Genomic DNA, 26,613 nt, shown 5'->3' on the forward strand with positions numbered 1-26,613 from the left:
GGAGTATTCATTATGCATCCACGGAGAAAACAGCCGTCGTTACAATCGCGCGGCACATCAAGTGTCGAGGATTACTCACTTATTCCTCGAACGAAGATGCAGGAAGTATTTTTGCGGCTCATTATCCGCGGCTGATTTCCATGCATTATTAGTGCAACGGAGAGACAACGGAGCGCCGCGATGCACTCGAGTCTCATCTGCATATTTTTTTCCCCGGATTATAATCGCCGCCGCCTGTGCACGTGTGTCGTACGTGACGTCATAAAGCCGCATTAAAATAGTATCGCAGCATCTCGACGCGAGATACAAATATTACGAGTGAGTAGTAGGTTTTCCCACTTCACTCGCCTCACACGTCGCGATTACATCTTTCTACTTAGGCGTCTTCCATTATATTGCCATTAAATCTTAATCAAGCCGCAAGCGTCAAAGCGATAATTTTAAATCACGCATGCATCTTACCCAATCTCGCGCACTGCCTATCGAATTTTCATGAATCTTTTGTTTTATGAATCTTTCCTCCTATCATTTTTGCGAACGAACACACGCTTGAAATTTTCTGGCTTTATCTGAACCGTCTTTTACCGCACATTTCTTTTCGTCGTGTAGTTCAGAATCGAATTATTCTCTCGTTTCACGGCGGCTGTCTCTCGCCGTGAAATCTCATCTACGGATGTTACCGTAATTATGTCCTACGTGCCTCAAGGCCACCGCGGACATTCAATTCCGATAAAAAAAAAACTATAAAAACCCCTATTACAAATTAAGTGTAATCTCGGCGCGAGGAATATTTCTTCGCGGTCACGGTGGTTATTCGCGTGATCAATTATCCATCGCGCGGGCAGGGAATAAGTAGGAAAAATGATAGCGATCGCTCGTTTAACTTACAACCATTCGCGGTCATATTTCATAGACTATGACAAACACCGGACATCCCTGCACATAACGTGTTTTTTACGCGTGCAATTTGATTGAGTTCTTAAAATTTTCATTCATCCGTTTCTTTAACATTTATTACATCGACATGGTAATTTTATATAGATATAATCAAAATTATAAAATCATCCACTTACTATTCGAATACGAATCAATATAATTTATTATCTCTGACGTTTATATTTTACAAAGATAAATAAGACGATGCATATTAATCGTAAACTGATCAGTTAATTCAAAGATTGGTGGAGAGCGCGTGTATAGAAGATCGGGGGGAGCGAGCAATTCTCCTTGAATTAAGTCAAGTAAAATACATATGATGCAAGCGTAAAAGGTGGAAGAAACTACGTTTTAAAACCAGGTAATGCGGCAAGAAAGCGTGTAACAATCAACATATCAGGTAAGAGCAGATGCGCGAGTATCGCCGCGTTTGCTGTTGTCCGCGTAACACTCGAGAACGGAAATTACAGGCGTGCGATGCTGCGCTTGACGATAATCGCGCGTAACGTACGCGACGTGTAGTCCGGAGGATCTGTGCGGAAACGCAACTACGCGACGCGGCCACGAGTGGACGTCGCGAGCGGCGACGCGGTTTCGCACAGACGCGACGGAGCGCAACCCCCGATGGCCCCGATGGCTACTTTATCGCCACGCGGTGGGGTAAACGACGGCATATCGCGGACACTAATGACTGAACGCTCGCGCCGCGTTTCCTCCATTCTCGTGTCTCCCGTACGCGCCGCCGTTAAGTTCAGCACTTTATCTCGGGATAACAGCTGCGTTTCCCTCGTCGCGCGGAATACTTGCGGTACTCTACGCGCGAGAATTGCAAGTTGCTGACCCGAGGGGAAACCCACAAGGTGCTTGTTCCATGTCGGCTATCGGAAAAGATTCGGCCTTAAAGCCGTTTAAAAGTCTGCTTATTTTCTTTTCATTTTGCGAAATAAATCTTCACGAACGCGATCCTTAGAATGTTTATCTTATAAGTAAATCCGAAACTTTCTATAACATTTGGAAAGAATGGTTGGTGCGATCGGTTGCGGAAACGAATTCATAATTGCCTAATTGTCGACTGATTTGCGTCTAATCTAATTTTCAGCGATTCCTCCACGCTCGTGCGCCTTCCGGAGAAAGAGAGAGAGAGAAAGGGAGCGCGTGGGAGGAAAAAGCGGAAGATCGAGAACGGTCAGCGAGGCAAGACAAATAAATAGGCAGCCGCGATAGCGTAAATAGTAACATAATACCGCATAATGGGGGCATAACGCGCCACGGTAATGCCGTCGGTGCATCACCATGAAGAAGTTATGGCAGGTCGGCTTTTGTTCGGCGCGAGCGAGCTTTAAAGTAGCGTTATTAAGCGCCTCACGGACGCCTCGGATCCCCCAACAGGATCGCGTCCTAGGGCACTACCCTACGTCCGTGGATATAATCCAGCGAGGATCGTAAATTCGCGTCCGGGGCCCACAAGGGCCCCGGCTACACGGTGGACCTCTCGTAGCTTCATTCGAGTTCATTCGAGAAGACTACAGATCTCGAACATCACATTTATTCCACGAGATAAATTCGCAAATGTCGGTCCCGTTTATCTCTCATCTTGCTTTCTCTCGGGCTTGCTTAATGTTTATTTTAGTAACACTCCTGATATTTCCTAAAAATATCTATTTCCTTTTAAATCCAGAAAATGTAATAAAATATATTTTCAATAAATAGGTCTAATAATACACAGATAAAAGATGATAAAAGAATTAAATTTCTACGAGAAAATAACACTTATATATTCCTACAAATAATAAATATTAATTTATTTCTTGATGCTATTCTTATGACACCTTGCTTTATTAATAATCTTGATAATAATGTACTAGTTTGTGTTAATAACATTGTCGATAGATATTTTATCCTTCATTTATAGTCTTCTCGAAATCGTAAATGTCCGTTCCGAGGAACGTAACGAGGAAATTTAATCTTAAATTACAAATGTCCAATAAACATCAAATGGATGCAGAGTGAACAAAACAATACGGTTGATGGATAATCGAAGAAGCAACGGGACACAGCGTGGTAGTGTCACACGAGATTTATGTAACAATCGCGCGTGTGATAATTTTATGGGAAATTCGTTGAAACATCTCTCCCTCGAGCGCTCGAGCTCCTCTCTCACGACCGTTAATCGACTCTCGTTAATAATTGCCTCATTATTGCGCATCGTTGCGCCGCCCGTAGCCGATATATCGACGGTGTACGCTATTAATAACACTTTACCGCCCACGCATCGCCCTCGCGGCTATAATGTCTTACGCGCGCGTGTGTTGCTCACTTCACACGCGCACGTTGCACGACGTGTTATAACCGCGAAAAATTCGCGCCAGGTTTCGCGCAATCGAACGCTTCGACCGCGCATGGAAGACATTTAGAGCGGCTTTTCTCTCCCTGAGGCCTGAGGAAATTTAACATGGAAATGGTTTCCATGATAATTCCATAAGATTTGCCGTAAAATCTTGCTCTGATATTTCCTGCTATAAAATCTACGATACGCGACGAAGAAATTTATTTCAATATTTATGCTTAAAGAAATTGAATAAGTTGATTTTTAAATTTACATGCATAAAAAAGAACATATTTACATAAAAAATGGCCTGTTCGAAATACGATCTGAAATATCTCCATCAAATTTGGAGGGGCAGGTATAACCAATATAAATATATGTATAAAGGTATTTAAAATAATATTTTTAATGATTTAGATGGCGTCGAAGGACAAATGTTATGTAAAACACGTTTTTTTGTCTCTCCAAGGTTATTTTTTTCGAGATTATCGCTACTATTAGCGTTCCTTTTAAAGATTGGACTGTATATATATTTCCTGTTTAACAAAATTAGAAAATTATTTAAAACTAATTCAATATTCTATGATATATTGATATTTTATTCATAGAATTCTCTTATTCTTGCTTTTTTTAAAAACTTATCTTATCGAATACTCAGAATATTTTTTCATATATTCATGCTGAAGAAAGATATATTTAGTTCGGAGGAAATATGCAACAATATCGACGTAACACATATTTAATCGATACACTTTCATAGAATTAGAAAATAAACTGACTAAAATAATAGGTATCAATACTTGCTGCAAATATCGAAAAATTATATAATTAATAAGTATCTACTAAAAAGATGGCAGTAATTTCGTCATTTCGTGCATCGTAGAAGGGTGCAGGCTTCAGCGTGGAACTACTGCGTAACAAATACGTGATTTCGACAGCTTCCGTGTTCGAAGGAGTCCCTTGTCATTTGTGACGCAGGACCTTGCGCTGCTTTTAGATTAGCCACGCGTTAAAAAAAAAACATTACAAGTACGGTTTAATTTATGGGCTGTTCTCCGAGTGTCGATCAATCGCAAGATTGATCAGCAAAAAAATTGACAACGCAAAATCTTTGAGCTATTCACTAAGCTCCAACAAAGGTAAAAAAGCCAAATCCGTTTCTCGGAATTGTGATTTTATCATCTCTTTGAAATATTACAAAAGAAATATTTAATTTTTTGTATTACAACATACAATACATATTTCCTTGTTGTATATAATCTAATTTATTATTATGCAATTCACAAAAACTAAAAGGATGATCTTTTTTTTTATAACAAACTATTTCTAACTATAGTTTGGATTTATTTTCATCTTTTCAGTAACAACGTTTTAAACATTGGCGATTAAAGAATAGCAACAATATAAAGCGATTAAAATATAACAGGGATATAAAAATAGAGAAAATTAGGTAATTCGCAAAAGTTTAATAAGTTTCCTTATTCAAAATAAGAATTTCGTACAAACAACATTGCGGAATAAAAGAAATCGTTTATTAGTCGAATACGCAAATAAATACCAAATAGAAGTACGTCATCGATTTGATAGAGATTCGGGGACCTGTCCTCTAACTCATAGGTTTCTTTCTAATTTTTTCCTCGTGTCACTCGACATTCCTGAGATGATATCTCTAGCACAAACTAATATTCGATTGTCGGCCGAATTGTATCTTTGCACGTGTCCCACATTTCATACTAACGCCGAAGGGTCGCCGTCGAGTAGTTAGGTGACTTTTTGTCCGTCGAAATTACATCGACGCTGTTTCCTTGCCTTCACTTTACGCTCCTTTCGCTCGCTTCGGAGCTCGCGGGCGAGACGAGGACGGCGATAGGAAGTTGCCCGTCATGCAGGACCACGATTTGGAAAACCCGAAGTGACCGACCTTGAGGCTGCCGGCCCCCGACCCGTTCTGCCGGCACGGGAGAGGAACGACCACCTCTCTTCGATATACGGCAAGAGGAGATTATCTGCATCCCGTGAAAGGGAACGGACGCGACGAAAAAGACAGAGAGAGAAAGAGGAAGAGGACGAGGTGGGACGAGGGGGAAACGGTTACACCTCCAGTTGTAAGGCGACTGTGAGTGAATATAAACCGCCGAGACGAGAAGGGAAGAAACGAGAGAAGAAGGGACGCGGGACGTTACAGATCTTTCTCTTTCTCTCTATCTTTTTCTTTTCATCAAGAATATAAGTTGCAACCAAATTCAATGTTACTGTTGAATTCAGTTAAATAGTAAGATAAGAATTTAAGTTTTATCGAATCTATAATAAACGATCGTAAATATCCTAGAAATAAAGTGACGAAAGGACAAAGTAGATATACAAGTACATATTTCTTTTTAAAGATTATTATGAAAAAGATAAAAACAGTACCTCTCTCTCTCTCTCTCTTTTATCCTTTCCATAATAATAGCTATTTACGTGAGAAACTAAATTATATAGCTATAAGTAAAAATAATAAGAATATGTAAGAGATTTAAAAGTAATAATTAAGAAGATAAAAAATTGATGATAAATAGAAGGATAATAAACTAGAAAAAGTAAATTAAGTAGCCTTAACAATTACAGTTTTTTGTTCTAGATACATATGAAAAGATTCAAAATTACGTTTAAAATAATGAAGCCAATAAAATTAACTGACACCTAGCACTCACACAAATTAAAAATGCGAATAGTTCCGAGTGATTTTTATTCTAAATTATTTTATTACTCTAAACCAAAAACTGCTCAACATTTTTTCAACATTAGATATTAGGCAAACTGTGATAAAATGATCACTTCGTTACGATTGGATGTTCTCTCACAGTTTATCACTTCAGTGAGAAAACGGATAAGAGATATCAACGCCAGACATCGAATGGCGGGAGTTCAGCAGTAAACTAGTTGATCACTTAAAAGGCATCGGATTCTTCTTCTTTTTTCCATTTCTCACGCAAGTAGCATTCCAACCGCGCGCGTTGAGACGCTGATCAAACCGTTATGACATAATTTATTCGTTAATAAGCCGCGATTCGAAGCGCAGCGAGAACGAGCATGGGCCCCCGAGGGGCGAATATCCGCGCTATATAGAATAACGACGATAATGATGATAATTACGGCTCTCTCTCTCTCTTTCTCTCTCTCTCTCTCTCTTTCTCTCTCTGGGTCTCCGCGCTTTATCGCGATGGATGGCAAGACGCAACGGTACATCGACTGCGCGATGCAGTCCGGAAATGCAGTCTGTGTTTCTTCTCGATCGTATCGGACGCGCGACATGACAGTCGCACGATAAATACCTCTTTGCATTTTTTTCTCGGATCACATAGTTACTACGTCTTCTAAACATTGCATAATATTACAGCTAAACAAACATCAATATAATACATACACGAAGAATCGCATTTAAGAAAATTTTGTTCTGCGCCATATTCATCTCGTATTCTGAAAGATATTCTAATTCGCGCTCTATGACTAGAAAATATTTATCGATCGCGTGTGTCAAATTAGTAAAATATATAAATATTTTTCACCGATAAAACGACAATTATCGCAGCGTTAAGTGTTTGTCGAAAAGTGTTTGAATCCACATTTAATATTTTAAAAATTATGGAAATAAATCTCGTTTAAGGATTAAAAGAAAATAAAACAAAGCGACTTGTGTGTTTGCGACGGAGTCGCGAGCAAGACGAAATTCTCTTCCCCAAAAAGCTGCGCGGATACAACTATCGAATCGCATTTCACAACCGCCATGCCGGTAACATTTGCGGCATATATTATGCGCACGCTGACTTATGTTTAATTCAGCGGCGCGGAGCGTGGCTCGCATACGTGGAGGAATCGGCGAATGCGGTAAGATCGAGCGTAGATTCGTCGAGTCGAAAGAGTAGAGACCCCGGTGCAGTCCCCGAAAAAACGAACGAGAAGTAGGAACGTACGGCAAGTTAAAAATAAATCGATAATAATTTTTGATAACTTTAAATAAAAGAACTAATAAAAAACTTGACAGTATTGAGCGAATCGTCCCCTTTTTTGCCTAGTAAAATCTTCATGAAGATAAAAAACGGTAGCTATACAAGATGAGAACATCAATATCTCTTATAACTTACAGACTTATAACTTACGGTTAAAAATTAAAAAGGTTAAGTGAATCAGTTTCAAGAAAATAAATTTAAAACAACTGTTATAAATTCCATCATAAGTCCTGATATCATAGATATTTTTCTCGCGGATATCGCGAGTGAGTAAGGCTATGGAGAAAATCCAAGGATCTACCTTTACGCTTGAAAACGTTCGATTTTTTCCGCCGGGTCCAGATATAATAGTTCGTGCGACCTAACCGGACCGACTTCGTCGCTCGGGTTCGAGGGAGAATAAGCCGCGGGATTATTCGCAACATTGCCACTTCAGTGTTCAACGTCAAATAGCGAAAGAAGAGATACAGAGAGAGGGATATAGAGAGGAAAGGGACCGCTATCGAATAAGTGCGTACGCAAAGGCGCACTACTTCTTGGAAGCCTGAAAAGCCTTTCGCGTAGGAGTCGCACAGTTTTCTTGTCCGCTACCCACGTAACCATACCATTGTCATACCCTCGCCCGAAGTGAACGAAGCGGATTATATCACGCACACAATATCTACGACGAAGGAACGTATATTTCCTGAAATTTATCTCCGTTGACGTATCTCAAACTAGTGTAAAAGGTACTAATCGTATTAGACAGACTCTCGCGCTGCTCGCGCTGCTCGCGCGCTGCATTCAAGTCAATCAGAAAGATTGATCGTGAGAAACAAAGAGATGCGATCGAATATTCTCGGAAAAGTAAGTTAGGTTAGAAGTGCCTTCAACGAACTAAGCCACATATAATCTTTACAAAAGATCGCAATATCTTCTCCACAATCCAATCAACTCTACGGTTCTATTTTTGTAATAACAAATTTTTAGAATTTTGATATAATTAATAGATTTTTCCGAATTTTCTTTAAAGAGTTCTAAGTCACCCATGTACACACAAAATGTCCCGAAAGTGAAACTGTGGGATAAAATATAGATTGCGACAACAATTTTCTTCTGCTCGTGAATGTTGTTTTCTTATAGCGATCAAAATTCTGTAACACCGCCCCCGTAATATGTATGCAAGAAGCGTGTTATCGTTTCTCAGGATAGTACGCGCCATATAACAAGAGCATTCTCTTGCAATGCCACGATATCTAGACGCAGCGAGAAACGCGTATGAGCGATGCGGGGGCGAGTGGAATCGAAAGGAAAAAAAATAAGAGAGAAACGTCGTCGATACTTCCTGTAGAAGACATAACATCGCGGTGTTTACGATGCGTAGCGACACGGTAATTCGCATCCGTAAATGCATCCCCGGCGTCTCCTATTCTACGAAATTACTGGTTGTAACGCGGCTTTATCGAGATGTCGTTCGTGAAATGACGGCGGGGCGCGTAAAATCGACGAGCTTGTCCCGTCGCGGACGCGCGCGCGACGTGATACGCGAATTCGATGTTTCTTCTTTTCTTTTTTTTTCCAGAAAACTCCCGCCCTTATCGTCTCGGATTGAAATGTAAATGCGCAACGTACGACTCTGGCTGCGGTCCACTTGACGCTACAAATGCTTCGAAGCATTCCTTTTCTCCTTTCTTTCAATGAAGACAGAAGGAGAAGAAGAACGCTTCGAAGCATTTGTAGCGTCAAATGGACCGCGGCCTCTATCCCGATCACGATCTATCGACCTGAGCGTCTCCGTGCAGCGTCATCCTGTAGATTTAAAATGCGCTCTGCTTATGTTGTCATTCTTAAGTTAAGAATCTCTCGCTAACAAAATATCGCCGTAAAGTATTATCCGAAGCGTCCTTTCAAGGCCCATTCCTAAGGTACTTCTCCTAATCGAGTGTGCGGTGGCGAATTCTTCGATGGAGCGAACGGGTCGCGCGAAATTCGCGGCGAAAGAACTCTGGGTGGCGTTCCTGGAACGCGCCGGCCGCGGCGGATGGCTATTCTCGCGGAGCAATACCAAACGGCTCTCTCTCTCTCTCTCTCTTTGTTTCTCTCGCTCCCTTTCTCTCTACACGACCATGCGCGACGATTGTCCTCGCGGTATACCCGAGGCATTATAATGGATTCGAGCTAAGGGCACATATTGAGATATCAGTACGCGGCTGTGTACCGGTAATGGCCTCCCGTTCTGAGAATCCGCCTCCGTGTGTTCGCGCCAGATAGGATACGCGTGTTGTTGTCGTCATCCTCTCACCGCGACCATGCCGTTTATTACCATCGATCAATGTTCCTCCTCTTCCGTTTTTTTTAGGAGTCTTCGGATATTACCGAGGGAAGAACGTAAATAAATCGTCATTTGGTTCACGTATTACTTTAAATACATAAGGTTTATGTTGATCTTTAAAAAAATGAACAAAACAATCACACAAAAATTGGATTACATGGGAGCACTATGGCCAGATAGGGATTAATTACTTCTTGAGGCGTAAAGGTAAGAGCATTTAACATTTCAAAAATTCAATAGATATTATTTTTAACAAAACTGCTTGACATTCCATCAGAGAGATGTAAAAAGATTAAGCATTAATAACAGTAATATTTTATTAACATATCTAATCTGTTTACGAATTTAAAATGCTTTCGTAGATAATTGCGCGTACTCTAATGATAATTATTCGTCCTCTTTTTTTCGTACGATACTCATTTAAAATAATGAGCTCTAATCATTGCCGTATTCCGTAACGACGGTACGCATTGCAAAGGTATTACCGTCGAAGTATGTTTCCCCTTTCTCCCTCCCCCTTCCGAAGACTCCAACTTTTGTGTGAAACATTTCTTGTGCGCGCTACGCGCAGTCGACGCGTTTCCCAGTGAATGAAGCTCGTCAAAGTCAGACGGCCGCGTCGCAGTCGTCGCACAGGAGATACCGTTGCACGTGAATGCACCGCGCGCCGCTGGTTCACGCATAACTTTACACGACGCCGACGATGCCGTGCTACACTCTTCGACGTCGAGATGTCTGACACACGCGTTACCACCCCGCGCATCGTGCGCACGAAACAGGGTGTACGTAATCTCAGAGATCGTAATCTTCCTGCTTTCTCCCCATTACGTATCGCGAGCTCCGCGTATCGGTTTCCACTCAAAAAGATAGCCGTTTTCTTGCCGCTTCTTTACGATTGCGCCACGCCGCGTATTGCGAAACTGTATCGTTTCGAAGGTTTCGCTCTATAACTTTCATATAAGATGTTTCTTTTCTGTTTAGTCCGTTGTAACGATTACGTGTAGCGCATCGCGGGTCGTTTTATTAGCGACTGGTTGCCGATAGCTGGAGTTTCGGAAAAGGGATTCGCACTGGGCTTTCGCGTTCCCGCAATTAGCCGTCCGTCGTAAACTGTCGATCGTACACGTTTGTTCCATTCCCATCGCAAATCGTAAGGCGTAACGCTCGCTCGCGTCGTGCACGCGGGCGTACTTGAATTTTCTGATATCGACGTGTGTACGACGCTCATAAAGAGGCGGACCGGGACCGGTAAAGAGCAGCTAGGAGAAATGGAAAACGGTCACGAGTGTGCACGGCATCGAGTATCGTAAATCACTATCGATCCATTCTATTCAAATGAAACTCGTGTTCTCCCTCTCGGGAGATGCCTCTCGCGCTCTTGTTGCTTCTGCAAACCTTCCCGGTATCTCAAGAATATCTTCTTTTGCCTCGGAATCGCATTGTTAATGAGATATAAGGAAAACTTATATTTCAAACTGCTCTCTACCTTTCGCATAAATGTTTACGCATATAGAACCAAATACATTAATATCATAAAGTTCACAAATATTTTATATATATCTTCTTGAGTATTTTAGAACCGCTTGTTGTTGACTGTTTTAAATATAACTATATTTTTATCTAATAAACTACACACTGCTTTTAGACTTATTGTTAGTATTATGAAAATTAATGTTATTATCGTTATCACGCATATATGCTAATATATGTCACAAAATTTTAACTGTCACACGTGACATATATGTTAAAGAATTTCCAATTCTCTCTTTCTCCTCCCTCTCTCCTCTTTAAGATACTAATAAAATTAACAGAATTTTATTGACTCGGAGGTATCGCGGGGATCGTCAATCGTTCGTCGTGTTCAATTGACGTAAAGACCGACAGAGAGAAAGAGAGAAAGAAGGAGAGAGGGAGAGAGGGAGAGACGGGAGGGAAGGGAGAGAGGAAACACATCGAAAACTCGTTCATTAAACGCGTATAGTGGCTTGCTCCGTATGTAGGCAACTCGCGGACAGAAGAAGCGGAGAAGCGGCCTAACGGTAAAGTCACGTACCGAAGAAACTCGGTTGCCGCAGCGGTTACCTACGTACATACACGTAGGATCACGTAGCCACGCGTAAATACCACGGCGTACGCGGCATAACCGAGGCGAATTGGAAGAAAGCGCGATTACGCCTCTAAACGATCGAAGGGTGCCGCAAATTAAGACTCCTAGCAAAAATTTCTTTCCTACGTGCGCAGTCGGCTAAACGGGACTAGAAATTAAATGCGAATAAAGCATTAACGACGCTTGACATTTTCCAATTATGAAAAAAAAGAGAGAAGTGTTCAATCATGCAGCTGTAGCAAAATTTGATTGATTCCTGCGTAATGTAACTTATAAAGTGATATATTTTTTATCTCTCTAGACGAGACATTGTAAATGTACAAACTTTTGTGCGACATTCTTGCTTATCAAATTATTAGTGCCTCAGTAAAAAGGAAAAAAATCAAGTGATGGGACTTCAATAACGATCGATAGATCATTACATTTTCATAATTACATATTCTGAATAAATAAACATTATTAATATTTATGTATACGGTTTTATTTATCGTAACTTGTGCAGCGAGAATCGGAACGAACGAAAAACAAATTATCATGGGCGTACATACGATTTTCAAAGGAACGTGTAGAGAAAGGTACACTTTTCCTGGCGCAATAAAACAATAACGAGAGAGACTGTGAAGAGCGACTACGAATGAAGTCGTCGAGGAAATGTCAAGTGCCTCTTTATATCGATGAAAAGTCGATAGTTAGTATTGTCACTTTTATTTCCTCTGTGTTGGGAACGGGACGTACCGTGAAGTAAACTCCTACGTAATGTGCTTAGAATGTAGCAATTGACTTGGGACTTGTTTTTGCGTGTGTTATGACATTTGTAGTCGCGACAGCGTTTAATCGACAGAAAAGAAGTAAAGACATCGGGAACGATGACAAATTGCTCCGGTGAATGCCGGCCTCCGCGGACACTCCTCGGACTAAATTTAGTCATACTAATTGGGTTTAACGCATAACACGATATCGAGCCGACGCGAAATCAGGTAACAAAATTGAGCCGAGATCAAACTGTATCTAACCGGATTCCGATCAAAATAGACGTATTCATACGCGCGTTAGAAACTTAATTGACTATTTCTAGTCAATTACCGCGATTTTCATCCGCGTGTTTAACTCGCATGTTAGCCAAACATTAGGGCATATAAGTGCCCACGATGCATATAAGTTCGCGAAATGTAATTGGAACATACGCAGCGGTACCAAACGCGCGCCGTAACACAGCCGCTTCTCTATTGTTTCCTTCTTCGCCGAACAACTGGCAAGTATAGCTAAAGCTAAGTACTTATTCGGTCTCCCCATACGTCTCTCCGGATACGCGCCGCTCCGCGACGACCGTTGCAATCGCGGAATCCGCTCGATCGTCGGGATATATATCAGACGCGCTATATTTACTCCTTTATGACGTTCCGTATACAGTTAATCCCGTACGGCAGCATTAACCGTAAAGTGCTGGTAACACCGTCAGCAACGTGTCAGAGGTGCGCGCGAACGTGTGGAGCCTTCCAATACGGGATACACGTAACGCACGTATCTTTCGTTCGGCCGCGTCCTTGTGCGTCGTAGGCTAATACGGCGCTTGTAATTTATGATATTGTAATTTATGCGCTGGCGGGAGTATCTTGATCGTCGTCTGCACCAATTCGCGCGACTTTATAGTGTTTCTATTACGATCTCTTGTCTAAAGTCATTAGAAATTGAAGAACTTCTGCACGAGTTTAAATCCGAAAATGGACGGATAGGTTTGGAGACGAGGTTTTAACACGCATTCGAAAATACGTCGAGTCACGGAAATTTGCTTGATCGAGGATTGAGAAAAATTTGACTCGAAAAGAAGAAAGAGAAACTGAAACATCTAAGGTCGACAATTGACAAGTATCAACACAGTTAATAAAGTATCTCGAAGACGGCTCGGCACGAAGGCGATAAAGGCTTCATTTGAACGACAAAACAAAGAATATCGGAGTGTAATGAATGGTCGTTGTAAATACCGCGAGTTAACACGACAGAATGCGTTACAACACGCGATGAATACATTGGGGGAAGAAACACATTTTAGGACCATTTTGAGATCTTACATAATAGGCGAATTAATTATTCGTATATAAGAATTTGATTGTAGATTGTAAGAAAGTAAATTTACACTAACGTTATCGACGAATAGGAATATTTCTAGTCGAGTCATAATGTTGAGAGGTAAAAGGACAGATTTTTACCTACGGCAATTCGTACGACGGTTATTTATTTGCACGTTGGCGTTGGTCGAATGAATTTGCGGATATCGCCTCGCGATATATACATTCCGTACGATAAATCGTGGGAATTCGCACGTGGCATTTCCCAGAGAAACGCTTTCTTTTTTCTTTTTCATATTTTTTTTCATATTTTTTTTTCACGCAGGAGCGCATGAGCTGCACGAGCTCGCTTTCTCGATGGGAACCGAGAGGTATCGAAGGGGGCGATCGACCTTTGAAACCGCCTTTCGAAAATCCAAGTGCTCTCGCTTTGCCTTGCCTCACCAAGGAGATTCGACCTCGCTCGATTTACCTCGCGCAACACGGGTAAACGCAGCAAACGGAGAAAGAGCCATTGCGATTTGCGTCAGTAACGGCCACCCACGTGCAGCAAGCGCCGCCGAACGCTGATTAATGTCCTCGATTTCGAACCGGGGATCGATCCTAGATCGTAGATCGGCGGGCGCCGACACGCAACCCGACGTCGCTCTCGCGAGGGCCGGCTGAGGTTGCGCAACTCGCGACTTATGCTCCGCTTGCGTTAGCAATATCGGCGACCTTTCATGTCCCTTAAGTACGGGGAGTACGGGAGAACGGTACCGCGCGGCCGCGCGGCCGCGCGCGCTGACAAGCTGAACTGACACACGCCGCGAACCCTCCGACAGATACCGCGCGAGTTAGAAAGTTTTTCAGAAATCACGTCGGGACCCTGAGAACCCCAGAGAATTCATCCCCAAGCGACAGGAAAATAGTGGCTTTTCACATACAGATCTGCATTCCAGTTAAACGTTATTATTTTCGATAATAACTAGATGTCTTATTCGCGCGATATATAGACACGGACATCTATACAGATATAGAATGGAATAAGTATAATAGTTCGGTACATTGATATTTTTAGAGCTGTTTTAACCTCAAGGTGCAAAAATAATATCAGTTTAATAATCTAATATTTTCGTAAAATTATATTAAGAACCTAGTAACTGTTTGAATCGAAATGATTTTAAAGATTTTTAATTTGGATCGATTTATAATTAGGAAAATATCATGAATCATTGCCGGCCTAATTAATTTATAAGCGATAAGTGCAAACACGTTCTTGATCAATCTCTCCTACTTTTGCATTGTCGTTTTCTTCTGGCTCACTTCAAACAACTGCGAATACAGGAGTCTCCGAATGATTTTTTAGATTTCGAAATATGTTGTTGAATATTACGTAACAATCTTAACACACGAATTGTCTAAAAATGGATACCAAATGAGAACTTGCTGAATTCATATTGTTTAACTGTTTGTTTATTTTTACCACAATTTTTCGAAAATAATAAATCTGCAGATAATACCAGAGCATTTAATAATGAGAGAAATTTAAATCTTTGAATTCAAATTCTACAGATATAATCTCAGGTTATTGAGAGAACTAAAAATGCAAATAATAATGAAAACAATTAATGATAATGATACAGCGGTAATAATGAAATTAATTTTAATAAACTTAAACGGGTTTTTCATTAAAAATAAAATATAGGACGTCTGCAAAGCCAAAACCTTACGAAAAAAGAAGAAGAAAGGTGAAAGAGCACGAAGAGAGAACAAGATGCGATGTCGCAAAAAACCAAGAGGGTCGCCTTGGATGAATAAATCGTTTTAATTCACTTCGCGAAAATGTTTCTTACGTTAACGATCGAAAGACGCGTTCTACCTTTAACCCCGACGTACAATAAATAGCGAACTTTTATCGTGATAAATACCAACAACCGCTTTAGCTTTGTAAAGAAAAATATGGTACTTGACGTTTAACGTTTCCCGCATAATTTATGTACTATCGATAAGTATAGGAACAGGAATATCTCTGTGAATAGCTTTACGTGTCGTATATTATCTATAACGTTCCTCATGTAACAACACGCGCAATATACACGGGGGAGAACCAGAGAACCTTTACGGCGATAACAAGAATGGTATTTTTCGCGCGAATATATTTCACATTCGCCTCAACGAAAGTCCCATCGATCGCCATCTTTTCTCGCAACTTTCAGCATTAAATACCTCGTCCGTGGCGTGTCGGAACCCGAACCCAAACCACGCGCGGATCGAGTGTCTTATTTCAGGTAAAATCCAGGTAAAATACCGCGGACGTGAGCGAACGGTGATCAAGTCGAAGGTTATAACCGGTCGTCTTATTTAAAATCAGAGCAGATCTTCGTAGGTGACGTCCAGTTGTGAGTTTCGTGACGTTGACAAAGAGGGAAGGAAGGAGAGGAAGAGGCGAGAGGCGCGGGGAGAAGTCGAAACCGTAAAAGTCGTGCGATGGAAACAAGTCTGGTGCAATTACTACGAGGCCTGGCTATCCTCGGACCAGGAACGAACGACCAACCACGCCCTCGCTAATGCGCGAGCCCGCGCGAGACAGGATTTCGAATCGGCTCGGCAAGGACGCCTGCTATATATACAATGCACCCGCGGCACACAAAGACTGGCTACTGACATTTTTTAATTACACCCTGTTTACGCGGCCGAGACTCGCCTCGGGTCGCCAGCGGCGTGCCAGTATTGCCCGCGGCTATCGCCGACAATAAGTTTCGCACGATACGAGCACGTGTCTCTCCGTATCGGCGACCGAAAACTCTCACGATAACCTGGACAAAGGCTGAAGCGCGACTACGGTCGTTCGATCGGAACGAAAAGTTTGAATTCTTTGCCACGGTAGATTTAGCGAGAATTTAAACGGTCGACAAATTTAACGGATGTTAGAACGATGGAAAAATGTATCTGCCACCGATCGAATAATAAGCGGTATCTTAAAGAAATTTTAAGACTCGAGCGAGAATAAAAGGAACAGACGAAGATGCACAAAGAAAATAACAGATTGTACAATCTATAGTTGCGTGTGATCAAAAGAGCCATCAGAGACATGTTAGAGAAATTTCATTATATAAAGACGATATTCTACATTTTTATTTCTCATTTTCGTAAAATCGTTAACGACACGCAATTTACGTTTTTTATTTCGGCATAGAAATTTCGTATGTAAATATTTTAATTATCTTTTGCAAGCGGCGATAATGACTTGTTGTCAAAGTACAATCTACTATTCGGAAAGCAAAGTCCAGCTGTGGAGGAAAAGCGTTAAAAATGTTATTCAACCGCTCGTATCAACTACCTTCTACGCCATGTTCTCGTGAGCATATTCACGAGAGATAAATTCTCCTCGCGAAGATCTCACGAAACCTTTCTGTCTTTATAATTAGCTCGCTTGTTTCCAACTACGTGAAATGATAGGTCGATTACCGCGAAATGATTACCTATTACTTACTAAATTGAGGAGTAACGATAAAAAAAATGTAATAAGCTCAAAAGGTAGATCATTTATATAATGTTTATTATTAATAATTCCTTGCTGTTTGCGTATCATGTGTAATATAAACGCGTATTATGTCAATAATAATCACATCTCGGAGCTTTGTTGTATCATTCGATTCCATTTTGATATTATTGTCAGATATTTATTGTTAATTTAAATATTTTATCAAATTTCAATTATTCATTATCGAAAACAATTCTTAATGATAATAATATTCCGCTAATATTAAATAACATTGATTTCAGTATCAAAAAAGAATAATTCCAAATAAGATTGCTTCAAGTTTAATGTGCTATCTCTTACGTAAAAAAATAAAGATGAAGATTCGTGCAAAAAATTGAGAGTATTGAGTTCACGTTCTTATATGTGATACAGTTTTCAATTATGCCTCGAATCCTCTCAATCGTTGACGTAGTTTAATTAATCATTCAGTCAAATAAAGAGGAGGGAACAAATGATTTGCAATTCACGCTATTCTTTGCAAAATTGAAGGACAGCGCGCGACCCGCGCAACAATCGCACGGCATTCCTGTCAAAGGCGACGCGTTTTGCGGAAGACGATAAACCTGCTCGGTAAAAGTTGCGCCGCCAAGAAAACCGCGGATTGGCCGCGGGTTTCGCCTCTGTTTTTACCGCGAAATTTTCCATCACGTACCAGCCGAGTGAATTTCTCGGTTCTCGTACCTAACTATCGACATTGCCAGCCTTATAGTGGTGGTAGATTCGAAAGTTAGCCTTTCGTACGACCGACTCGTCGGCTCGTGTCTTTCTTCGACAGGGCCGTAGCTACTGCGACTCGCCCGATCGAAGGATCTCTACTACGATCCTCTCCTCGCTCTCTGACGTTTAACACCTTCTCTACACCTCTATTTACAGGACGAATAAATCAATCACTTGTCTGTTTGAAATACGGCGATAACAATAAACCGCGCATATTTATAATTGCGTAGAATTGCTACGATATTTTTATGAAGTTGAGGGTTTCGAATTTGCTGTTATAGTATTCAAACTTAACTATTTAACGTAATGTAAATCGTTTAGCGTATCAAAAACTATAAAGAATTAATTAAATTAAATTTGCGTGAATAATTTTACTTTGTGCCAGAACGTAAAAAGCTTTAAAACCATCTGATGTTCAAGAGAATAATCAATTAGTTTCGATGTAGAATTCTCGTGGTTCGTTTGTACTTTAGTTTAATAAATATGTAACTCTATTGGATTAATACACTGTTAAATATTAAAAGATAAAATTTCTTGACCAAAATATCTTAATCAATACCTTGAGTTAGATAACATTGTGTTATTTTTAACTACCATGTGTGTCGAAATTTATTATTTTAATACAAAATAGTTATTATTTTAACTCCATTGGTTTAGTTAAATTTACATTGTTTTAGTTAAATTGACGACATACTGAATAGGAGCAGTGAACTTATAAAAATGATAGAAAATAACTCAAATTGAATACAATTTGGCATTTATGTATTTAACAGTGTATCACTTCGCCAAGTAAGAGTTTTTTTGATAGAACGAAATAAAGTATGACGCACAACTTAGCGTAATACATGTATTCTTAAGTGAATTATCAGAGTGGCACACTTAAAATAAATCACAATAAAATGTTTACGAGGAACGGCTCGTGTCAAAGGCAAAACGCTATACGATATACGAGCAAACACAATTAACCAACCATATATAATTCAAAGTCAAAACTTACCGTCTCCACCATGTCGAATCCTCCTCCGTACACCATATCTCGTTCCCCTTCGCTGCCGACTTGACACTTTTGACAGCTGCCGTCCTCGCGCGCGAGGATCGATCTCTCGGCGCTCTCGATCGAGAGGAGAGATCAACTTTGCTTCGTCTTCACGCGGTCGCCGACGGCGACGGCGACGACGACGATGGAAAATCCACCGGATCCTCCTCGTCCTCTCCGCTCGGTGCCTTTTTCGTCAACAAGTATTTATCCAGTTGCTCCTGTCACCGGATCCCTCCTTGTCTCTCCGTCCTCGTCGCGTGCGCGGCCGTGTGCCTCTCGCGAATCCTCGCGGCTCCTCGCGGCTCCTCACAACCCTCGTGTGTCGCGTACGATCGACCGACTGACCGCCGCCGCCGAGCCGCGAGCGCCGAACGTGTGGCGGGAGTCGGTGGGCGCGTTCGAATTCGAAGCGGTCGGTCCGAGCGTCGCCGAAGTCGGCCGAGCGCGGGCGACCTACTAAGTACTAACCCGCGCATGCGCGCGCGTCACGCGCGCACCCGCGACTCGCGATCCTCACCCGGCGGCCCCGGGCCCCGGCGCGGGCGAGCTCAACGGCGACAACGACGTCGCTCCGCCTTCGCGAATTCGCGAATCTCCGCGACACCGGACACGTGGTCGCTCAATTCCGCGCCCAACAGCTTCCGCTCTCTCGCCGCGGCGTGTCCTCGCGGCGGATTTGCGGCGGACGATACACGCCGAAATGCGAAACGACGAATGCGCGAGAAAATATCAACGACGGATCGTTCTTCCTCCTCGTTGTCGCGGACGCGCTCCCTGAATTTCTAAGCGAGGATTTCGAGTTGCGACACCAGACGCGGAGCACACACTTTTTACCGCGTCGCGAGAAACGAAGCGATCGCGTTTCGCCTTTCGCGACTTTTGTACTACGAGACACGGTGAGCAAGCTCAGAGGAGCGCGACCTACTAAAGATCGGCGCGCGTGCACGCGACATCTTCGCTCTTTCCAGCTTTGGCTATCGATGATCGCTTCGGCCTATCGCGCGTTGCGAGGAAACGTAGTGAAAAGTTATATATTTAATTTTTCGATTCTTGCAAACGGCGAAAGCATGTAAAGTAGAGGGAAAAGTATGTTGGAGATGCGCGCTGAATAGAAATTTTTCAATACGATTCGGTCACCTAGTTGTATCTAGGTGCTTTCGCAAAATTTGTAGCCCGACATTTTCTCGTGTGATTTCGACAGTACAATAGTAACGTAACATTCGTACTTGAGAAAGATAAAAAAATGTCTGTTACTTTGTATACCTTCCGTATCTTTTATTTGATTTTATTGCATCTCCGGCAATGTGCGCGTAGTAATCATAATGCAATATATGTTTCTGTGGAGTCAGATATAATTGCAACACACGTTAACTATTTTAAAGATAAAAATATTAAAATACTCACTTTCTCTCTCGTTGAATGCAATTAAAACTAATTCGGAGATAGTCATGCGTTTGGTACCTTGATTCAATTTCAGACGCTAACGAAATCCTGTTTTGTCATTACTCAACGTGCTGTAATTATCTTTCTTTATGTCCCGCGGTACAGTATTTGGTGGTGTAACTGTTTTTATGACGCGATGATAAATATAAATGGTATGTAGCGATGGATGTAGGTAAGGTTTTACGTGTGCAGGAGATACGAATAAAAATGTCAGAACACGTGTTTATTATTTCGAAGTTAAGACACAACGCTCCCATAAGTCAGAGGTTGAGAGCAAGTGCTACGTGCGTCACGCACTCTTAACTGCATCCTGTCCACACACACACATACGCGTGTGCACTAATATAATTCTATTACTTTCAAACAATGTCCTCCGATAGGAGATCAGAATCTGAGCCATAACTCCGCGAAGGTATATAACTTAGGGCGCGCACAATGCTCCGGCGCTTTTTATCGATTGGGGCTAGCGAAAACAAGCGCGATTCTTAAACGAGAAAAGAATGCATTCTTACCGCGTGCCCCGGTGTGCCTAGTTAAAGCCGGCGTGTCTCCCGGCTAGGGCGGTACAGCCGAGGTATACCGTAAGATCAGGCGTCCCGCGCTCAACCTTGATACGACAGTAAATAACTCGCATGTGCGTAACGCGCTCCTTGAAATCGGAGTCCCGGCTCGGCTCGGCGCGGCGCGGCGCGGCGCGGCGCGGCGATTCGCGCGAGAGCGCGCAGGCATTCGCGTGGGCGATTAGATCCGCGACAAGCTTTACGGGATAAAAGGGAAAAAAGAAGAAAAGAAAAGGATCGGTACAATAGCCCTTTGTGTGTCTGTCCGCTCGCGGGACGGTTCGGCGATGGCGACGCGCGCGCGCGCGCGCGTTGCGTACGTCATATTGCGAAACGAATTCCAGGACAGGCGTTTTCCGGATCTGCGCGTTCTGCCGATTGCGTAAAACGCGCGTCAGCCTTCGTGAAAACGATCGTCCTTCGAAGGCGTCCGTTCAATCTCAACGCCCTTCGCCCTGCGCGCCTTTTAATCTTCGTCGCGCGACTACATCTGTCATCGATGGAAGTTATTATTGCTATATAAAGTCGAGTGTTATATTGGTATCTTTACCGGGAAAATGTTTCATAACGCGTTTCTTTGCACGATTCCCTGAAAAAGACAATGATTTAGTTGAGCCGTCGCTAATATATTGTCTTGTTTGCTAATAATTTAAAGATATCGTGAGCCCGATTCAAATGTTACAATCTACGATTACGACGAAGAGAATGGGATTTCAGTACGTCTTCCTCTCTTATTAATTCCGACGTCGACGTCCACAAAAATCTGTGAAATGAAATTACGTGCCAATAACTAACGACGGTTCACCGACAATGGCGAGTCAAATCGCTGGGAAATACACGCGAGCGAGAGAGAGAGAGAGAGAGAGGGGGGGCTGCGGTAATTTAAACAAATTAAAGGAGCTCGAGCGTATCCAGTACTTTCACCGAGTTAAAGAAAAGGAAGGAGTACTCGAACAAATCCTCCGCGCGCCGGATAATTGCGATTAATGACCATTTTTATTGACGCTCGTAATTTTTGTCTTCCGCCAATAGCTGAACGTATGCAGATTGTGTCAAATTAACGTCGGATAATGAAAGTTAATCTTTCTAATTAATCTCTTCGTCTAAAATTAATTTTTGTTCTGAACCCCAAGGACTGAACATCTTTTCTTTATAGAATTAAACTCACTTCGGAAATATGTCAATTCGGAAAAATTGATCGGTTCAGAATTAGACATAAAGTTATTTTTGCTTTATCACTTTTAAGATTGTATCCAGAAAATAAAATCAAAATCGATTAAATTAGGAATTAACTTTAGAAATAAAATTAAACAAAGCATGGAAACCATTTTGCCGCAAAAAATATACACGCGCAGTGTTTGTTTTAGGTCAGATAACTATTGCGCACTTAACTAAAATATATTGGATGCTCGTTTTCGCGTTGTGCAGTATCGCGCAACGCTTAATTTATCGTTCGAACTGTTAAATCGACGTGATCCCACGTGATCCGATCCGCGATACGATCTCACGATATACTTCTCGGTACCGTACGGAAGATCATGTAAGGAGGGAAAACAAGGAGAAGATACGATCGTCTCCAAGTTTTTCAAGTACGTTGGAAGAGTGCTTGGAAACGTCACCGATGGCTCTCCGAGACGATCGATGTCTTACATTAGCAACAACGGTCGTCGTGGATTTTTTAGACGCGCGCAATCGATTTATTCACCGGCATGAAAAGGATGAGCTGTATAATCAGTATAATTATCGATAACGTTACGTAACGTCAGACGGGTTTCTTTAGACGGCAACTTTGTTGAATAGATCTATAAGAATCGTCGTGGAATCGACGGACAATAGTAGCTGTTTCGTTGTTTTTACATTGATGTAAAAAAAAATTTTTAAATGTATTTTAAGAGGGTACACATTTATCTTCTCCAGCATCTCGAGTAATTAATCTGAAAAGCAGCATTAGCGATCTCATTTAATATAAAATGTCGGGTTCTGTGGCATTTGAATTTTAACGATCGACGCTTCTCGATTCAGTCCGAATCCGATTTCTCCGTAAACTAGGAGAGACACGCCGATAATTTTCCACGGCGCTTCTCGCACAGCAAGCGAGATAAGCAAGCGAGAAAAACAGATTTTCCGACAGTTAAGATAAAGTGGTTTCCCTTGCACGATCGCAAGAAGGGGAGATCGGCGTTACGAGAGGCGGTATGACGCGCGGCCGACTAAAAATCGCGTTAGTCACTTCCGTTGCGTCGGTATCTCCTTGCGCGAGAAAGAGAGAGAGAGAGAGACTTATCGTCGTCGCAATTTCACGCGTCACTTTCCAGGTTGATTGCTCTCCATCTCTCTCCCTCCCCCTCTTTCTCGCGCGCGCGAGCAAACGCCGCGCCGCGCGGCGTGCCTTCCCAATAATAAAACCCGCCGATCGGCGATAGTTTCGCAATTTGGCTCGCGCGCACGTAGGTACTCTCGACTCTCTTTCCACACGGTATCATAGAAAGTGTAGCAACGCCATGTGTGACTCACGCCGCCATGCGCCATCGCAGCTCGCGGCGATCGCATCCGATGATGGAATTGCGCCGCCGCCGCCGCCGCCGCCGCCGGCTGCAAGACCCATCGCCGTCGCCGTCGATTCCCACGGCGTAAATCTGTGTCGCAATCGCGATCCCGACAATATGAGCAGCAATGCGCGACAGGGATAAATTCAGAAAGAGCGGATACACAAACGTTACGCATTGTTCGCGCCTGTCGGAGCTAATCAATTGAGCTTTTACCCCGACGCATTTTGCAGACGTATATCGACACTTTGATTGCGAGGTCTTCAGTTTTCCTCCGCAATAATTCGTATCTTTAAAGCTTAATTTCATTAAATAACAATTAACTGGCACAGAGTCATTATTCATCCGAATATAAATCGGAGAGATGTATATTAGCAATAAATATCGGTCACATGAAATCTTATGAAGAGCTATATCACTGCTTATTTCGGCATAATAAATATATATTTCTCGGGAGAATACATTCAAAACTATTTCATAACTGTGATTATGAAATAATCATTTTGAGAATATATCCGATCTGGCCGTCGAGATTAGATTAAACAAGCGCGAGGGAGAGCGTGGGTCGAGCGGAAGAAGGTGTCGAAGAGAGACGGCAGTAAGAGGGAGTAACGCAGGAGCAAAAGGCAGAAAACACCGGTAGGCAGTTTTGTAGCTGTTTTTATCAGCTTCTGGGCATCGGGGGTCCAGAGGCCCGACCATGGCAGGACGCATCTTGGGGGGTTCGTGTGGGAACGTACGTCTCTTTAGCGTACCATCTCCTTTCTCCCCTCCCCCCTCTCTCTCACTCTCTCTTTCTCTTTCCTCGTTCCCTCGCCGTCCTCTCGTTCTTCTTCTTTTCCTCTTTGGCGAGCCCGCCTTTTTTCTTCATTTGGACCGGCTCGACGATTCGTTCCTCCCTCGCATCCACCTCCCTTCGCTCCCTTCTCGCTCCCTCGGCGCGCTCGTCCTCTTCATCGAGGCTGGCTGCCTTCGGGTACCACTTGGGTCATCGGGGTCACCCTCTACGGTGCACTCGCTACGTGGTATGCCCTATATTTACGCACGGTAAGAGCACCCTGAAGAGAAGGTGGACGCCCGTCCGCTCCTCCTTCCTCTCTTCGCCGAGCATCGCTTACGCTCCTCTTCTATCCTCTGTATCGCGGCTGCTTCGCTTCTCAATAAACGCCGATCGCGTTAAGATCGGCTCACAACGCGACCGCGCGCGGGAGGATCCTTTCCCTGAAGGATTCGCAAAATCGCGATCTCTCGCACGCTCGTACGAACATTTTTACGCTGCTCTTTTTGTTTTTCTTATCCGTAGATAGTTTTTAAAAAATTAACAGAGGTTGATCTCATCGTCGTAACTCTAAAATATCTTCAAACCTTTTATTCGTTTATTTAAGAAACGGCTTCCCGCAGAGAACGTTGCAAAACATCAGCGTCTTGAGTCAATCTTTCAGCAAAAAAAAAAACGCGTATTTGTAATTTAATAGCGCGTGTAATTAGACATTCGTTATATGTAAAAAAAAAATAATAATAACGATTCTCCGCTTCTAGCAATATTTTTCCATTTAACTTGGCGAGATTTGGCTCTCGCAATCATGATTAGACGTTTTCTTCCATTTTCTTTCAGCGCGAGTGATAAAGTGGCGCGAATAGCGTAATAGGCGTGAAATTCACTCCTCTCGCGAACGGATCCTCTCGCGCAAGCCGACGATCTTTATTATTCGCGCCGGTGAAGGTCCGGGGACGGACGCGGGAGGAAGAAAGAAAAAAGAGGGGAAAAAAAGTCGGCCGGGCGCCGCGCCGAGCTCGATCGTAACACCACGGCCTGCGTTTCATAAATCAGCGGGATTATTTAAAAACGCGCCGCGGCGCACTATTAATTCGGATTGTGATAAAGCGTTAGGCGCGCGCGCGAATATACTCAGCGGCGGCAAACGCGGCGCGTATTGTAAAGGATTGCGACAGAACGCCTCGCCAAAGGTTACAATACGAGCCGCGGTGTTGTAACCTTTTGCGAGAACTGCATCGTATGCGCCGCGCGATAGATAATAGCTGGCACGATCGCTCCGATCGTAATTATCGTTGTTTCTGCCGCCAGACAGAGCGCTCGCAGCACGACCTCGCACGTATCGTTCCGCGGCCCGGCAGAACCGCAGAAGTCGTCGATCGCCGAAAGCGTGCCTTCGGGACATGAAAATCTGGAAGCCGGACGAAGGATTCTCGGACAATAGCGTGCGAGGTTGATTGGGAAAAAATCTTAATCGATATGTCGGCATGGTGTTTGCTTCTTTTTCAGCATAACAAAGCGGCGCGTTGATTAATCGACAAAGGGGCGAAATTTTCGGAGACAAAATTGTCGGAAGGTACGAATAAATGCGAGAGTGCTATATCTGACGCAGGTACAGAGACCGTTTAACATCCTTCGATTAAGAAGCGATGAGTTTGAAGCCGGTGACGTTCGTAGGATAAATAAATATCGACGTTTTCGAGGAGATTTTATGTCTAATGACAATTTTTGTGAGTTTTTTACCCTTGTTTAAATTTTAGAACCGACGATATTTGTCGCCTTTATTTTCGATACGGCATTGGAGCAGCGAGAAGCTGAAATCTAAATGTCGTTTTTCAGTGTGCACGATGCCTAAGTATGCTCCCAGAGACTTCATGCGAGATACCACGGGGTGGTCGCAATACGCGAACGTTACGAAGATACGGGACGATGAAAAATATCTGGTATCTCGAGCCGGGATCCTTCGAACAATGGGATATCTCGGGACCGAGTCGGCCACGGTGGACAATTATTACCCCGATTGCCGGAAGATAATGCTTCATCGGCGATAAAATAATGATTTTCTGCCGATCGAACGGAAACACGGGAAAATTCCTCGGTAATCGCTCGACAGCGGTCTATTATTTCCATCTCCCGCATAAAGCGCAAAATTAACTTGTTGGCATTGAAAAAGGGGATCGCTAAATTAAATAAACTTACTTAAACTTGATATACTTAAGGGCACGCGGTACAGCGCAGTTGTACAATTTCCTTCCTTGTATTAATTACTTTT

At 42.7% G+C, this 26,613-nt stretch overlaps 1 protein-coding gene across 1 annotated transcript in view; it reads right to left on the reverse strand.

Moving 5' to 3' along the window:
• The window catches only part of Ets98b (DNA-binding protein Ets98B), a 35,437-nt gene extending 16,058 nt beyond the window's left edge, over window positions 1–19,379 (reverse strand). The window contains exon 1 of the mRNA XM_071717035.1: window positions 18,976–19,379. Coding sequence (XP_071573136.1) covers window positions 18,976–19,011 — 36 coding nt within the window. The 5' untranslated portion in view covers window positions 19,012–19,379. The remainder of the gene's footprint in view (window positions 1–18,975) is intronic.
• Between the last annotated feature and the right edge of the window lie 7,234 nt (window positions 19,380–26,613).

This window comes from Temnothorax nylanderi, unplaced genomic scaffold (genome assembly GCF_030848795.1).
Source record: "Temnothorax nylanderi isolate EJ_2023f unplaced genomic scaffold, tnyl_v1.0 TNYL_tig0006_pilon, whole genome shotgun sequence".
Taxonomy (NCBI): Eukaryota; Metazoa; Arthropoda; class Insecta; order Hymenoptera; family Formicidae; genus Temnothorax; species Temnothorax nylanderi.